General features: G+C 37.1%; 1 protein-coding gene across 5 annotated transcripts; it reads right to left on the bottom strand.

Moving 5' to 3' along the window:
* Nucleotides 1–4,036: 4,036 nt before the first annotated feature.
* On the bottom strand, nucleotides 4,037–15,822 carry ndufv3 (NADH:ubiquinone oxidoreductase subunit V3). 5 transcript variants are annotated; one of them, XM_030125042.1, is made up of 5 exons: nucleotides 15,708–15,822; nucleotides 13,185–13,293; nucleotides 10,656–12,166; nucleotides 10,403–10,511; nucleotides 4,037–4,306 (listed from the first exon to the last, which is right to left on the bottom strand). In XM_030125042.1, the coding sequence occupies exons 1-5, from the start codon at nucleotides 15,750–15,752 to the stop codon at nucleotides 4,128–4,130; spliced, it is 1,953 nt and encodes a 650-aa protein (XP_029980902.1). In that variant the 5' UTR covers nucleotides 15,753–15,822; the 3' UTR covers nucleotides 4,037–4,127. The 5 variants fall into 5 exon arrangements, with proteins under 5 accessions (XP_029980902.1, XP_029980901.1, XP_029980903.1 ...); XM_030125041.1 differs by having other exon boundaries at nucleotides 10,403–11,555; nucleotides 11,655–12,166; XM_030125043.1 differs by having other exon boundaries at nucleotides 10,403–11,567; nucleotides 11,733–12,166.
* Between the last annotated feature and the right edge of the window lie 1,817 nt (nucleotides 15,823–17,639).

Raw genomic sequence — 17,639 nt, 5'->3', positions numbered from 1 at the left:
GAGACATGACGTGCCGGGTCCCTGAGCTCCTGCTGCGGTTCGTGATGCGGATCCGGTTCCCGTTCACACGAACCGAACGGGCACATGTGGTCCATAGTCTGGTCACACACCTGGACACGGACACAGAGGACACACACAGGACAGAGCAGGGCATGATGGGAAATCACAGGGGCTTATATGAACATTTTAACCCCATGACTGAACCATTTGAACATATTTGGTTCATTTCGTGTTAGGTTTATTTAGATTTAATGCATATTTTTGATCATTTTGTTCATCCACTGCTTTAATTGTTTTAATGTAATTCTTATTTAGTTTTTTGTTCAGTTCATCTTTGATTTTCATGCTGATTTAGTCAACTTTAACTCATTTGTTCACTTTATTTTGACATTGTAACAACATTTTTTATTTGTAAGACATTTACATCTGTTATAGACAAGTGCTACAAGACAGGATGTAAGAAATCAGCACAGTAAAACCAATACCTCAATAAAAAACACCACATAGATCTATTTTACTTCAATTTACTGTAAATTTTCTTAATTTTGCTATTTAATAAAAAAGATTATTTCACTTTATTATCCCCTCAGGAATTCAGTCTTTGCATTTCACCCATAACACACACAGTAATAGGCCTATATGTACATTGTTTGTTTGTATTCAGTGCTTATTTTCTTCATTTTGTTTCGATTTAGTGTTGCTAAGTCCAGTATACTTGTAAATATTCAATATTCACAACTACTCTAAAAACTACAGTAGCTGAGTAAAAGAACTTACCTATATTCCACAACTACAGAGAAATATGAAATACACTCTAATATGTTGTATTCTTTACTTACCTGACGTGCATTTCCAGTATTTTCTGCAACCTTTGATCAGATGATGGTTTATCATCTGTACTGATGGTATTTCATATCTGTTTATAAATGAGCAAATCAACTTTTCAGTTCAGTCACGAGTTACTAAATCATTTGTGTAACATAATTTCCCCTAAAGGCAGACATATATGTGTTTTTTTATTACTTCTAAAGCCAAAGCCAAAAACAATTTAAAAAAATATATATCTGTAATATAAGTGGATATTTTATGACACATGCAGCCTACAAACATGTTTGACTCCAGGTGAAACAGACTTAAACCAGTATAATGAAATATTCCTACACAAAATGGTTTGTTAATTCTAACAGATGTCATTTATATTTTCATTCTAGCTTCTGTGAAACTACAGACCTCCAAATCAAAACAAAACTGAAACTACTTTTGAATCAAAGTAAAAACTAATGAACATTTCAGCATAACTCATCATTATCATCATTATGTGAACATTAAATCACATTTTTACAAAGTTTCACAAAAAAAGACACAAAAAAGGATTTAACTCTACACAAGACCTAGTTTCTATATTATTTCTGCTCCTCGTGTGTTGGTCTGGTAAACCATGAATGGTTGGAGGATTTGGTTGAGGTTCAAACATTAGCGTCCAGTTTCCCAGACGTCAACGCAGAAAATCATCCAAAGACTGAACAAAGTGTCAGTGTGTTGGACTGGATTTAATCCACGTCTGGAAAACTGAAACTTAAGGTCGAACACTGAACATGGTCAAAGGAATTTTCACACAAAGTACATTTTACTTTTAAGGGGAAAATGTTTTAACCCTTAAAGACCTAGAACTTTTTTTGTGGTGACTTGAATTTTTCAATACATTTTAACCTTTATGAACTAATATCACCGCTGATTATTATTATTAGTACTTACATACTTATATTACTTACATACTTATATTACTTGTACATCATTATTACTACTATTACTGTTATCACTTTATTAGAACTTTTATTTTGTGATTATTAAACTATATATACATACATATTGTGCATACTATAATATAACATAAGCTGCTTATTATTATTATTCTTACTTTGCCACTTGTTTCTACTAATACTTTCCAATGTGCAATTCCAGTTTTTTTATAGTTACTGTTTTGCTATTTTCTTGCAGTATTTCTTGTGTGTATATTTGGTGTTTGTGCAGCTACTGGAACCTGACATTCCAAAGGGCTCTGCCCAAAGGATCAGTAAAGTTCTATCCAATCTAATCTAAATCATAATGTTATCTTCTCAATTTTTCATTGTAAATTATGTATTTTCCTTTGTGCAGATGCTGTTTGTTGATTTTAGTTCAGCTTTTAACACGATAATCCCCCAGAATCTGGTTGGCAAACACACACCCCTCAGCTTCGGCACCACACTGTGCAACTGGAACCTGGATTTTCTTTCTAATAGGCTCCAGTTCGTACGGGTGTGGAAGAACACCTCCTCAGTCATTACTTTGTGCACTGGTGTCCCTCAGGGATGCGTCCTAAGTCTGCTGCTCTTTACTCTTGACCCATGCTTGTGTTGGAAGGTCCACCTCCAACCATATCATTAAATACACTGACAATACAACAGTCATAGGCCTGATCTGGAATGATGACAACCAGGCCTACAGAGAGCATCTGGTGAACTGGTGCAGCAGGAAGAACCTTCTCCTGAACGTTGACAAAACAAAGGAGACCATGGTTGAGTTTGAGAAGAAATGGACATAACAGACACCTGGACCTGGACTAAAAACACAGAAACTGGGATGCACTTCCTCCACAGGTTGAGAAGATCCCACTTCCCTCCTCCCATCATCACCACCTTTTCCAGAAGCACCGAGTCCATATTGACCAACTGTATCTGTGTGTGGTGTGGACTGGAAGTGTCTTCAGAGGATGGTGAGAACAACGGAGAAAATCACTGGGTCTTCTATTCCCTCCATCCTGTTCATCGGACTCAAACACCGTCACTTTTTTCATATTCATATTTGATTTGATATTTGACAACAGTATTTATTTTGCATATTGTGTTGTCAAGAGTCATGCAACAAAATTTCATTCTAGTGCAGTTTCTTTTGCATGTGTCCTGAAATGAAAGGTATCTATCTATCTATCTATCTATCTATCTATCTATCTATCTATCTATCTATCTATCTATCTATCTATCTATCTATCTATCTATCTATCTATCTATCTATCTATCTATCTATCTATCTATCTATCTATCAGTATTAAACATTTACGTCAGTAGATGGTTTTGGTCAATGGTGGATGTTTGGGTGTTTAGGGTTAAAGAAACAATATTAAATTTACAGTTGGCGCAGTTGCTTTTGTACAACACAATATCAAAACATTAAGGCCCCCCTCCCACCCAAAACAAACAAAATATGCAAAAAAAAAACAACTTTTATTTGTAAGGATGGCATGATTTTATAGTGACTGAACCTACAAAGGTTCAGGTTAAAAGCCTTTTTACAGATTATGATGGTATTTTTTCTCATGTCTTCATTCTCTGTATTTATTGGATGTTATTTTGACTTTCTTGCATCTGAATCTTGTTTTACATCATCTGCTGTGGATTTTTCATATATATATATATTTTTTTTTTACATCAGTCTTACATTTCTTTGTTCTCTTAGACCCTTTCTTTTACTTTGTAAATGTTCCACTATATAAACATATTATTATACTAGTCAGAATACATTTTATTATAAATGTTACAGAGGTCGGATTTTAATTGAATTGAATGGAAAACACATTTATTCCAGTTGATTCATTCTGGGTTTTAGTTTTATGTTACTTTCTGTTTCCATTTCCTCAGCTCTGGATGATAAATTATGTTTACATCCTGTATTTCCATAAAATAAGGTTTTCTTTAAAGAAGGAAACTGATTCATTAATGTTTTTCCTGTTGTGAAAGTGTAAATGCAGGATTATTTTAACTACACGGTGCTTATTTCCAGCTGTAATTGAACACATCTATGGGGATAAAACTGGGGCAGTGAAGGCAGCGGGGAGGGGGGGTTTGTAGTCACAGCCGTTAAAATAGAAACACACACTCAGCTCTATTCTAATGAGCCCCCCCCCCTTCCTCCCCAAAGGCTCAGAGCAGTGTTTGATCTTTGTCTTTATCCTCTCGTTCCTTAAAGACAAAACAGAATTAACGGCAGAAAAACAGGCTTCATCTCTCATGTGAACTTTAATAATAGAACATTACAACGATGAGTTCAGATCTGACAGGTAAAAGGGGGAGGGGCACCATCATCATCCTCTAGTGTCGGGGGGAGGGTCTGCCGGACGAGGGCTGGGGGAGGCGGTACTTGGCCATCTCCAGGTCCAAGTCGGCGAATGTGAACGGCGTGTAGCTGTGGTGTTGGTAGTTCTTATACGTGCTGTTGTCAAACGGCTCTTCAGGCTCCGGGGGGGCCGCGGCGGCAGGGGGAGGGGCTTCTGTTGAATGGAGGAAGAAACAAAACACCAACATCACAAACATGAAGGATCCTGATGTTCACACATTCAGACAGAAAAAGGAAAATGTCAGTTCATGATACATTGTCAAATTCAAACTAAAACTGAACATCAATGTCTGATTCAGTTTTATCAACCAGTGGTGGAACCTGATGCAGGATTTAGGACAGGAATTAGCACAGATTTGAGAACTTTTTTAGCAGTTTTGTACTTTTACACAGCTGCATCTCAGAGGCAAACATTTATCTGACAGTTTTTATCACTATTTCACTGTTTTATATAAAAAAACATGATATGAAGCAGAACTACGCTACTGATATACTAAAACATTAACATGCACTTGTTAGTGATAAAATACAATATATTTAACCTTCTGGTATCCAGGTGAGCATATTATGCACACTTTGCACTTCATGTTATAAAAGGTCATATTATTTTTTTACTATTTGTTTTAGGTCAGAATTCATTCATTTTTTCATGATTTTTATAATTCTGACCCATCCACTTAAATCAGCACATTATAAACAATGTTAAATTCCCACACTAACACCCTTCTACCAAGTGAGTAAAACATGCACATTTTAGCATTTAACATTTGACCTAGCACAAAAAATAATAATTCAATGTTGGTGTTAATCCAAAATCAAAAATAACTGATCCACGTCAAAAATGTGGTTTGTTTACATTACAAACAAGGTTTTTATAGGGTTAAAGATATATGACAGTTATTGAGTAATTGGTATTTTTGTTTATGGCTGAAGTTGATGAAATACAAAAAAAAAGCCCCCCAAAAAAAGAAGCTAAAAACAAAATGTATGAAAAACATTTTGACATTACTGTGGTGCTGTGCAGATAATGCGCTTTAGGTGTTTAGAAGGATCTCTATGGGCGGGATAATGGAGGGTAAAAGGTGATATTTGTATACGATAAATATATCACTTTAAGGTGATTTTGATATTTTAAAGTACATATGGATACTAATATCAATGTACTTTTACTTAAATGTACTGTACATACTGTGCATTTTTTTTGCAACTCTGCAACTCGCAGTCAAAGCAAACCATGAATGATCTGTTTTACATTTCACAATAAAAGCCTCAACATTTAGTCTGTGACTGGTTTTAGAGCAGTAAGTGGTACCCACAAAATAAGTGTAAATCACATCACATTTACTGTCACATATATTCACATCTTCTTCTGATATGTATTAAACATAACTTAGTAAAGGGGATACGAAACAAAATTAAACCATAGATTTTAGTGATAAACTGTTTTAAATCACTTTTGTTTTCTGTGGAGTCTCTACATTTGTTCATAAAGGATTTGAGCTCCTTTATGTCACAATACGACATAAAATACAGAATTAGCAGGGCTGTAATCATGAATAAAAGAAGAAATCAAGTCTAAACCTTATTAAAGCACAAGTGCGGGTGATGAAATAGATTATATTTTATAAAAACATATCACTTTAAAGGTGATTTTGATATTTTAAAGTACATTTTGGTACTAATACTTCTGTACTTTTACTTAAATGTACAAATTTTGCATATTTTCTTGTAACTCATAGTGAAAACCCATCTATAATCTGCTGTAAATTCCACAATAAAAGCCTCAACATTTAATCTGTGATCAGTTTTAATTGTATTAAGAGCATTAAAAAAGGCCTAAAAAAATCACATCACATTTAGTGATATATCTACACATTTCTCGTTAATGTACATTAAACCTAACTTACTAAAGGGGATACAAGCCTAAATAAACACAGTACAGTACAGTTACAGTAAATGAATCATAGATTTTAGTGATAAATTGTTTGAAACTACATTTGTTTTCTACTCTGTGGTGTTTCTACATTAGTTTAAAAAGGATTTGAGCTCCTTAATATCACAATATGACAAAATACAGAATTAGCAGGGCTGTAATCATGAATAAAAGAAGAAATCAAGTTTAAACCACACTGTGATATATTATGATAAGAGCTGCATATTAATTGTCTGAACTGATTGATTTTACGTTTACTTATATTTAAAACAGGGTAAAACACTGATTCTTCTTTGCAAATACTCTAATACTAAGGGAGATCACACTACATTTTTGCTACTAACACTAAATTTTTCTGCATTTATTGTATTTTCTTGGTAAATTTACTCCATTTCATCCACCACTGGCTTTAAAACTCTTGCTTGCAGTTAATATTTAAACAGATCTGTAGAAGAGGCAGCACATTTCCATATTCACACATGCTGACGAAGGCGGTTTATGGTGGGACGTTTCCTACGACTCTGCATTGCCCCCAACAGAGGGACGAGACATGCTGGTGTGAAAAGCCTCAGGAATCAGGCGTGAGGAGAAAAGAAGGTGAAAGTGTCTGCGGACCAGCCTGAACTGGAGGAATAATATGCATGGGATGGATTTCAACATGTCAGAAGAATTGATTAGGTGGAGGCGTTTGTCTTTGGATCTGAAACCCTCACCATGCTCTGACAGGAAGGTTAGAAACAACAGAAACCCAACTGTAAAACATCAACAACCTCAGAGAACACAAGCCATGACCCAAGCCCAGACAAATCCAGGCCATGACGGTCCAGATAAAGGACTCGGACAAGTGGTGACTTTAATGACTGGAGGGGGGGTTCAGGAAGCAGGAGGACCCAGCTGGACAAGGACGTGTCAGCTGGAACCAAAAGGACCCGGTTAGATACTGGAGATATGGACCAAAAAAAAAAAAAAAAACCTCAGCGCTGGACTTAAATCAGGACTTTTCAAGGACCTGTGACCGTTTACTGGTTAAAATAAACGCCAGATTCGAGACCTGAACCTCCCACATATAATATTTGGATTGAGAAAGTGTGGGAAATCTATCAGATGGAGCAAATTACTCATATACTTAGAAGTCAGGGAGAGCTGTTTATGAAGAGATGGAGTCCCATGATTAACCTTTAATGTAATAAGCATTCAGAAGTGGTCATCTACATGTATGTTTTCTTTTTTTTTCTCTTTATAGTGTCATTCATGTTTCATTTGTGACTAATTGTAATCAATATCTACTGCAGATAGCAGGGTTTTTTTTTAATTATATGTTTAACAGGGATGTTTGATTAGATATGTTGATGTATGTAAAATGCCTTGTTTATTTGTATGAGCAAAACTAAGTAAAAATTAAGTAAAAAATTAAATAAAAATAAACTCCAGATTCATTTGTAAAATAAATTTGAGGTCAGAAATAACAACTGCCATAGATCTCTAAGGGTTAATGATGGTATTGGAAGAATGATTTTCTTTGCTCTGGTTTCATAACGTATACTCGACCTGAAAACCAAAGCTCCAGTTAATTCCATGACTTCCAAAACTTTTAACAATTTCACTTAATTCTAAGACTTGATGGTTTTACTTACTTCTCCTGGAAATTTTGTTTTTTTTCATGACTTCCCCAGCTTTTCCATGACCAAATACTGATCAGTCCTGTCATGTTTAAGTATTATCTTCAGATCATTTCCTACTGTTTGAGATGTGTCTGATGCTCTTTTAATCACACAGATGAAGCATTAACGCCACCAACTGGTCATCTGGTGCTTCACCTTGAACTCTCGACCACATTTATAATAGATGCGTTTGTTGATGTTAGCGTCATAGATTTAGTTGTTTAAATTAGATGATCAGTAGCCATCACTGTCTACTTCCACCACTAGATGTTGGATTTGAGTGTAATTGGACAAACTTGGAAAAAATACTGAGGAAATAAAGTAAAAGACATGTTCTGTACTGTAACTCTGTGAGCTGCTGGTGGCTGCAGACAAACAGCATCCACAAATACTGATGATCATCAGAACAAATGATGGAAAATACAAGGATAGAGGTGTTTTATGCTAATATTAGAGGTGTAGGAATATTTTTAGTTCATGCAACTGCAGTGGGAGACATGGCAAACACTAAGCATTTCTCTACGAATGGATTCCAACTATTTCAACATTAGTGATTATGTCTCATTCTACAAATCATTTGTAAATATGTACATCAATACTTGTTGGAGTCATTTTCTGTCTTTTTTTTTACATGCCTGTCTTCGTATTATGTGTAATGTACCATGTGTAAATTATAGTGTCTGATATTTTCCTGGCATTGCATCTTAAGTTCCTATTTATGTAGCCGCATAGTTTTTTTCTTCCTTCTGTTTAATCAATACTTGTATTTGGATTAGTTTCTGTGTCTGTTTTTATGATTGCTTGATTTTTTTTAAAGGGGGAAATTCAGATATTTTTGAGATTTAACCTGTACAGCACAGTGTAATAACTTTATAAATTATACATATTTTTGTATGTATTGATCAAATAAACTAAACTAATGACTCCGTTTGACCAGTAGGTGGCAGCAGCATACATTAAGGGCAGTGTTCGTCATAATTGGATTTGACCATCAGTGTCCTTACATTATGTCATTACACTGTGTGTTTGCTATATTTTGCTCTTACGTTAATATCTGTAAAATATTTGCATGTTGCAACAATGTTGCAACAATTAATTGACTTGACATTTACAAATAAATCATGTTCATGTAAATTCTATAGACGTCTATTTTTAGTTATAGATTTTACGTAAATGACAACATGTCAATAAAGTTGTCGTCATCTCATTCAGTTTGTAGGTTTTGTTCTTTCAGTAGTGAAGTTATTTTAACACAGGTCCTCAAAAGGTCGATATATCACCCAATTCTGTTCACAGCTACATTTTGCTGCATCGTTTTATTTTTGTAAACCTGTGTAATCCTGCTTTCTGAAATGTCCCCCATGAGTCCGACAACAACCAACTTCTGCTTGTCCAGCCGCCGTCAGAACCACGTCTTCACTGTAACAACGATGTGCACTTTAACATTAACATTATCAATAACATTACATGGCACAAAAACAACAACAGTGACATTATAATCTGTAACTCACACATTAAAACTTAAATTTCATACAATAAAAAAGCAAAAATAAGTGAAATGCATCAAAATGAGCAAAATACTCTGGGAGTGAAGATGAATTTGGCGTGAGAGGAGCAGCAGGGAACAGGGTTTAAAGGGTTAATTTAAATTTATGGAAGTGGGATTGTATGCAGATGATAGTCTACGCTATTTCAGTGAAATAAAAGTACTGTTACTGTGGCGGAAGTACTTCTCTTCAAATAAAACAGTACACACTTTACATTTACTTTGAGGAGAAGCTTCTTTTCATATTTCTTAGTAATATTAAGATGTTTATTGGCATCATTTATAATCATTCACAATATAAACTCTATTAAGTCTGAGACCAAATATAAAGAAAAAAATTCAAAATAAAGAGGATAATATTATCATAGATGGTGATGAATCATATTGAAAAGGTGTAATGTAAGAAAAAGTTAATTTGGATGTTGCCATAAAAATAGTTGCAGGTCTTTAAGGGTTAGCATGTATGTGACTAAAGTGAGATGCTCATCATCATTACTGTCGCAGATATTCTTTCTTCAGACTATGAAATAATTTTACATGATTTTTGTATGTTTGAAGAGTAAAATATTACAAATTGGCACTTTAAATGTGTAAAACTAGTAAGATAAAAGTGAAAATTTGTTGCATATTGAGCATAAACCTGACTTTAATCTACTGGAGGTGATACAATGATACAACCACGCTTCTAAAAATCTAAATTAACCCTTTAAATACAGGCAGAGATGCAAGCAGGATTAATGCAACACCATGATTGGACAATGACTTGATGAAGGGATGATGGGAGTTAAAACTCAGAATAAATCTAATGCAGAGCAGAAGCCAAGGCGATGAAGATGCAGATGTTAAAGCACGAGACACTAGAGCACACACAAAAAGCAAAAAAAAACAAATCAAAAAAAAAAGAAATGCAATGACATTAAACATCCAGGGATGAGATTTAAAAAAACTGTGGGAGCAACAGCATCTACTGCATGTGATGGATCTGGTTAGAACCTCATCAACAAAGTACAGAAAGAAAAGAGGCGTGGTCACTGGAGGGGGCGGGGTCTGTAAATAGATAAAAGAGAAGGGGGGGGGGGGGGGGGGGGGGGGGGTGTTCGGAGTGTGTACCCTCAGCTTCAACTGGAGCCTCGGCCTGGATCTCCTCTCCTGCAGCTTCAGCCACGACCGGAGCAGGATCCACCAGCTCCTCAGCAGGGGGCGGAGTCTCAGCTGCAGCCTCTACAGGGGCTGCTTCAGCTTCTACTGGGGCAATTTCAGCTTCTACAGGTGCAGCTTCAGCTTCTACAGGGGCAGCTTCAGCTTCTACTGGGGAAGCTTCAGCTTCTACTGGGGCAGCTTCAGCCACAGCTTCAGTGGCCGCTTCTACAGGGGGTGCTTCAGCTTCGACTGGGGCTGCTTCAACTACAGGCTCTGCAGGAGCTTCTACAGGCGCAGCTTCGGCTTCTACGGGTGCAGCTTCAGCTTCTACGCGTGCAGCTTCAGCTTCTACAGGTGCAGCTTCAGCTTCTATGGGTGCAGCTTCAGCTTCTACGGGTGCAGCTTCAGCTTCTACGGGTGCAGCTTCAGCTTCTACAGGTGCAGCTTCAGCTTCTACGGGCGCAGCTTCAGTTACAGACTCTGTAGCAGCTTCAGCTACAACTGGAGCAGAATCCACCAACTCCTCAGTGCTCTCCACAGCAGGGGAAACCACCACTTCAGGTATTGCTTCAGCTTCTACACGGGTTCCTACAGCTTCAACAACTGGTGCTGGGTCCACCAGCTCTTCAGCACCCTCTACAGGAGGGGAGACCTCAGCTACAGGCTCTGCAGCTTCTACTGGCGCCGTTTCAGCTTCTACCACTGCTGGAGCTTCTTCTTTGGCCTCCAGCGTTTCTTGAGTGCTGGTGCAGGTCTCCGGGGCTGAATCCTTTAACTCCTCCGTGGTGCTCGGTGTCTCTATTGGAGCTGCTTCAGGTGCAGCTTCTGCTTCAGGCATGTCTTCTTTCACTTCTGTGGGCGTGGGTTTCACGTCTGACTTCTCATCTTCAGAGTCTGAGTCAGAGTCGGAGTCGGAGTCGGAGTCGCTGGATGAGGAAGAAGATGAGGCATCAACCGCAGGATCAGTGGGTTCAGTAGAAGCAGCTTTGATTCCATCATCTGAGGTGGAGGCAAGAACTGGAGCATCTTCTACAGCAGCTGGAGGGGCTTCAACCACAGGGGCTTCAGCTACAACTAAGTCCTGTGGTGCAGGTTCTGCCGGAGGTTCAGCTGCAGCTGCCGGAGGTTCGGCTGCGGCTGCAGCAGCTGGAGGTTCGGCTGCGGCTGCAGCAGCTAGAGGTTCGGCTGCAGCAGCTGGAGGTTCAGCTGCAGCTGCTGGAGGTTCGGCTGCGGCTGCTGGAGGTTCGGCTGCGGCTGCAGCTGCTGGAGGTTCGGCTGCAGCTGCTGGAGGTTCGGCTGCAGCTGCTGGAGGTTCGGCTGCAGCTGCTGGAGGTTCTGCTGCAGCTGCTGGAGGTTCGGCTGGAGCTGCAGGTGGTGGAGGTTCGGCTGCAGCTGCTAGAGGTTCGGGTGCAGCTGCTGGAAGTTCGGCTGCAGCTGCTGGAAGTTCGGCTGCAGCTGCTGGAAGTTCGGCTGCAGCTGCTGGAAGTTCGGCTGCAGCTGCTGGAGGTTCGGCTGTAGCTACTGGAGGTTCGGCTGCAGCTGCTGGAGGTTCAGCTGCAGCTACTAGAGCTTCTGCAGCTGCTTCAGCTTTAGCTGTGATGGGTGGTGCTGCGGCTGCAGCTGCGACTGTTTCTGCAGCAGAACCTAGAGACTGTGATGGGAAAACTCCAGGGTCTAAGAGTTTAACTGGAAAGGCAACTGTGGTCTTGTAGGCGAGCAGGTTCGCTCTGTCATCTGGAGGAGAATGGTAACAAGAGCAGTTAAACACATTTACACTGAAATGACATGAAATAAACTGAAAATCACTGAAACTTGACCCAGAACAGGGCTGCACCTTAACCATCACCACATTCTTCTACACCAAAAACCTTAAAAATACTAGAGAACAAACTTCTGTATTATTTTTCCAAATAATCATTTTCTTTGCTACATGTTCCTACAAGAGAAAGACTGAAGGCTATAGATTTAATGTTGATCTGAACTTGAAGATTCAAGCCCCGTGAACGTCTCAAACAAAAATGAGCATCAAATCTACAACAGTTTTTCCAACAAAAAGTCTCAAATGACAGTTGAAAAAAGCTCAGTTCTGATCTTACACTTCCACAGTTTGATCAACTGATCTGAACTACAACTCCCACCTCAGTAACACAGGAAATAAAACATGGCCAGATAAAATACACTCATGACTGAACTTTGAGCTTTTTAATCAGATTATCTGGTTAAATTCAGCCTAATTCAGTATAATATTACGGTGCAGTTTCTCCATTCCCTCACCACACTTGCCGTTGCCATGGTTACTGATGATGCACACTTCCTACAGCTCACATCCTTGACATTAACACTCTCATTTGTCTTCCCTCTGTTCATTGTAGAGACAACAAAACCCTCTGCTCAGTGAAGATACACAATGACTCCACCACTGCAGCGATGAAGAGCTTAACGTGGAGAATAAAAACTTATCAAGGCTGAAGGAAAAAATACTGCAGGGCTACAGCTTATATGAGCAGCCGCAAAAAAACAGAAAATAACGTTATGAGAAAACAATGTACATTTATCATTTACCAAACTTTAACACAATAAATAGCACAAACTCATTTAAACACTAACAATCTGACTGGAACCAGGATCAAGGCACTTTTTACACTGAAAGGAAAGTTTCATATTAGCATTAAAATGTAACACAAAGGAGAAAAACAATAGAATCACAACCAGCTGACAGATCTGAACGCTTCATGAGGGGAATCATCCTTACTTTTGCTTGCAGCCTTTGTCTTTTTCTTTGCCGGGGGCTGTTCGGCCTGAGTGCAGAATGATGCAGCAGAACGGTTCCTCAGGACGCCCAGGCTCTCCAGCCGGAGACACTGCAGGAAACCACCAGAACGGTGAGGAAACCCCCCAAAAAACCCCCCAAAAAAACCACTAAACTCCAACCAAACCAGTGATGAGAAAGATTCAGATTTCTTGATTGTCATTTAAACATTACATCATAGATGCACTGCAAAACAAAATGACGTTGCATTGGCCACAATAAAAACACATAGATAAAACACTATGAATACAGTAAACAGGATAAATAATCTGAATTTAGTAAACGAACAAATGTGGATTAAAAAAACACAAAGACCCCTTCTGAAAGCAACACAACCAAATTAATGAGCATGAATATTCTCCCCAAAGCAGAGATGAACTAACTAAGACTTGTGATTCACTCTATAAAATTCTATAATGATCATTATTGTTTGTGATCAATGGCTCTAATTATCATGATATAAATGTATATTGTCATAACTAATGAAAAGAATAGAATGTCATTATTATTCCTGTAATTAACACAAAATTAAGTGTCATTCAGTCTGAGCGTCAAATAAAATCTACTATAAAATACAAATAAAAGCATTTGTAATTCTATAGTAGGTTTTATATTGTTACTGATAGGTAGAATTTTTTTGTTGTGGCATTTTATTTTCTTTATGTTGTCAGTAGTTTTTAGTGTTCTACTTAAAGTGTTCTATCTCTAGATTTCTGTAATGTTCTCCAGTGTTGGTCATGGTTTCACCAGAAACATGAGTTTGAAACCACAGATAATCACCTCTGAATTTTTCATCTCAATGGGTGAGAGGACATTCAGTCAAAATGAACTAAATAAGATCTACGTCACCGGATCAGAGACTAATATGTCATAGAAATTATTTCAGTCACAAAAACTGTCTGGTTTTGTCAACTTTCACTCAGAAGCAAAAACCACCCTATAAACCTAAAGAAATGATTATTTTACTTGAGCTGTGATAATTAATAGGCTAATATTGACTGATAATATAATTTTTGACCATAATAACAAACGTAAAGGTGGTTGAATAAACACAATCTGTGCTGTTATGAGAAGGTAAGGTCACCACAGCTCACAGAAATTCATCCCTTTTTTATCCATCCAACAAATTTGAGACCACGTCCATTTACACTAAAAATAGAAGATGTATAATATCTAAATATATTCCATATTTTTGCAGAATGTAAAGAAAACCTGCACAAGAACGTGTTTTCCTGTCCTTTGAGATTTGATCCATTATTTACTTTTTGTAGAATAGAATAGAATAGAATAGAATAGAATAGAATAGAATAGAATAGAATAGAATTTACAGTCATGGTGAATGTCTGGATGAATGTGAAGTAAATGAAATTATTATGACATAAAATCAGATTAAGGTGGATTTTCTAACATTAATATGACATTGGCTGTTGAGGAGCTGATAGATGTAACCAGGGTACCAGGGTCTCAGTCAAAAAATCTCACAGATTTTATACAAAAATCTGAACTAGGATTTATCTTTGCTGTCTGATCTGATAGAATTTATTTATTTTTATTTAACCTTTATTTATACAGTTCATCTCGTTGAAACACAAACTCTGATTTACAATAGACACCTGTTTGAACAGAAATAAAACATTTATTTACAACAAATATCCTTTGTGTTGAAAGCCAGTCGAATCTTTAGTGTCCTTTTACATTTTATTCTCTTAGTGTCAAAGTTGGAAATGATTCATTCACATTAAACGCAAAACATGGTCCAAGGTCCAAACTGTGACCTGTTTCACCTAATATGTGAGTTTATTTTTAAGTTAAAAAGACTCACTCACGTCTACATCCCATCATTAATAATATAATCTCAACAACATAATCTTCACTCCATATTAGTTTTATCTAGACCTGTTCTGTTATTATGAATTGAATCTGTGGTTCCAAAATGTTTGAGAACCTCTGCTTTAGCTTTAGCATTAGCTTTAGCTCTATGTTTTTAGGATTAACCTTCTAAAAACACGAGAAGGCACAGTAAGGGTTAACTTCTGCTGACATTTTATCAACTAACCAGTCTTTTAAGAACCTTCCTCGTGCGTTTTAAAGGTCGACAATAACCTGTGACCGCACAGGAACCTTTAAGGTCGGATCCACCTGTTCGGTTCCTTCGGTTCTAACTTATTTGAATCAAATAAGACTAATGAACATGACACAGCATCTGTAACTGAGCATTAATGAGCACACATGTGTGTTAAATAATGGTTAAAGGGTTTAGTATTCATATAAGTCGTATTTAAAAGGTTTAAAGTTAAGGAAGCGACGTGTCTGTCCTTCTTAAGGTGGAATGACCGTCAGTACGGACCGTCCGACCTCCGGGAGGGACACGGTTCACCCGTTTTACCTCACAGACCTTCATTCCGGGTCAATATGAGGATGAGGAGTCTGAATAAAACACATTTTACTGGTTTCTGGAGCTTTTACCTTGAGAGAACCCAGACGCCCTAACCGCAGCAAGGAGGTCGCCATGTCGTGTTCCGGTGTTATGGTCCGACCGGAAACAACGACGGAGAGGAAGAGTTCCACCGCGACACGAAAAAAACAAAACAAAACAAAAAGCGGAAAATATACAGAAACCAACAAAAACCCAGAACTAAAACCTACGTTTACAAAACAAACATATATAAGGCGTGCATAATCAAAAGGGCTGCTGCTGATTTACACCTTTTCATTAATTACTTAACATCAGTCATCAGTTTCATTATTCCTTTAAAAAAATGGCAGTACATATGTCTGAACTAATAAAGAAAAAAACATTTAGTCCTTGTATTAATAGATTAATTTTAAACCAGTCTAATAAACCTGTGGATTCATTCAGTTTTGTGTTGTGACCTGTAAAATCCTCTAGATGGCGCCGTGTGTTCACTTCTTTAACCAGGTTAAAGTTCACTGAAATTAAAGGAATGAGATGAAAGTACTTTCACTGCAGAGGTTTTCGTTTATTAACATTTTATGAAATTATAGACTTTTCACTAGATTATCTTGACTTGATTTCTTCAGGTTGACACTAGATTTATTTTTTCAGTGTCAAAGATAATCAATGGATTTTATGTTTTTGTCCATGAACACCAGACAAACCATGATTTAAGTTTAGTTTTGTTCACTGAAACTATATCAAATAAATGTACGTAATTGCCCTACAAATGCCATGCTGCTGTTTCTACTGTTTACTACTTTTAAAAATTGTTTTGTTACTGTTTTTTCAGTTCATAGAAGTCCAGTCAACGAGAGGATAAATGCTGCATTTTGATATTATATTACTATTTAAGAACTACATAATGCTCAAATATATGATATAAATAACATAATAAAGCCACTTATTTTGTAATTATGCATCATTTAACTCTTTCTTCTTTTAAATATACAAATTCTTATTCTTTCTTTAGTTTCATGTACAAAAATAAATAAATGAATAAATAAACAGTTAAGCCCTGTGTTTTTGTTTTTTGTTTTTCCTTAGGCGTTTTGAAGTGAAGTCATTGAGGAAAATGGAAAAACATGAATAAAAATGGATTAAATGACATAATCTTTTTGACTATAGTGGCAATTTTGTATAACTCAATTCGCATTAAATACCTGTCACATCCATAATGGTGAAAAAACTACAAAATACAAAATTATTAATCTGTATTCATTTCTGCGTGATCCATGTACCATCACATTATCCAACAAATCTGTCCAAAACATGTTCAGTAATTCTCTGACAGTTTTATTTTACATATTTAGGATTTTATGTTTTATAAAGGATACATGTAATGAATAAATGTACCTGTAGAAGGCGCTAAACACATTAGTTTTATAGATTAAAAGTTTAATTCTGTCTGAATGTTGTTCAGTCTCATGTTCCTACAATATTTTGTGATTTCTCTTTGAATCCAGGTCAGTAACATTATAAATAACACTAGAGTTATTCGGGTGTCTGTGTAGTGGTGCGTTCACGGTCACTTCCTGATGTCAATCTTTATATAGTCCATTCTGCTCATTTGTAAACGGGTGGAGGTTTGGCTCAGTGGCTACTTCCTCATATTGTCCAATGATCTCACCCTGTCGGTCCGCGGGCCTTGGGTACGATACCACGGGCGCTGCCCTCCACCTTTTAATTCTTTTTGCTCCCCCCAGGTTTAGTGGATCTGAAACTCTAAAACCTCTTAATCTTATTACATTTTACAAACACATGCATGTGTCTATTGTGTATATGGATTTAAGTCAGTTTTTAAATGGTATTGAAATGTTTGATATTTGTAGTAAACTGAATATTCATCAAACCTTCAAAACTAATGTTATCGACTGAATAAGAGCAGATTTTGAATGAAATATATGTAGAAATGTCCTGTTCCACTGACAACAGGTTGGAGA

The sequence above is a fragment of the Sphaeramia orbicularis genome, chromosome 21, assembly GCF_902148855.1.
Source record: "Sphaeramia orbicularis chromosome 21, fSphaOr1.1, whole genome shotgun sequence".
In the NCBI taxonomy this organism is placed as follows: domain Eukaryota; kingdom Metazoa; phylum Chordata; class Actinopteri; order Kurtiformes; family Apogonidae; genus Sphaeramia; species Sphaeramia orbicularis.
This window is presented reverse-complemented; position numbering and strand designations above follow the sequence as displayed.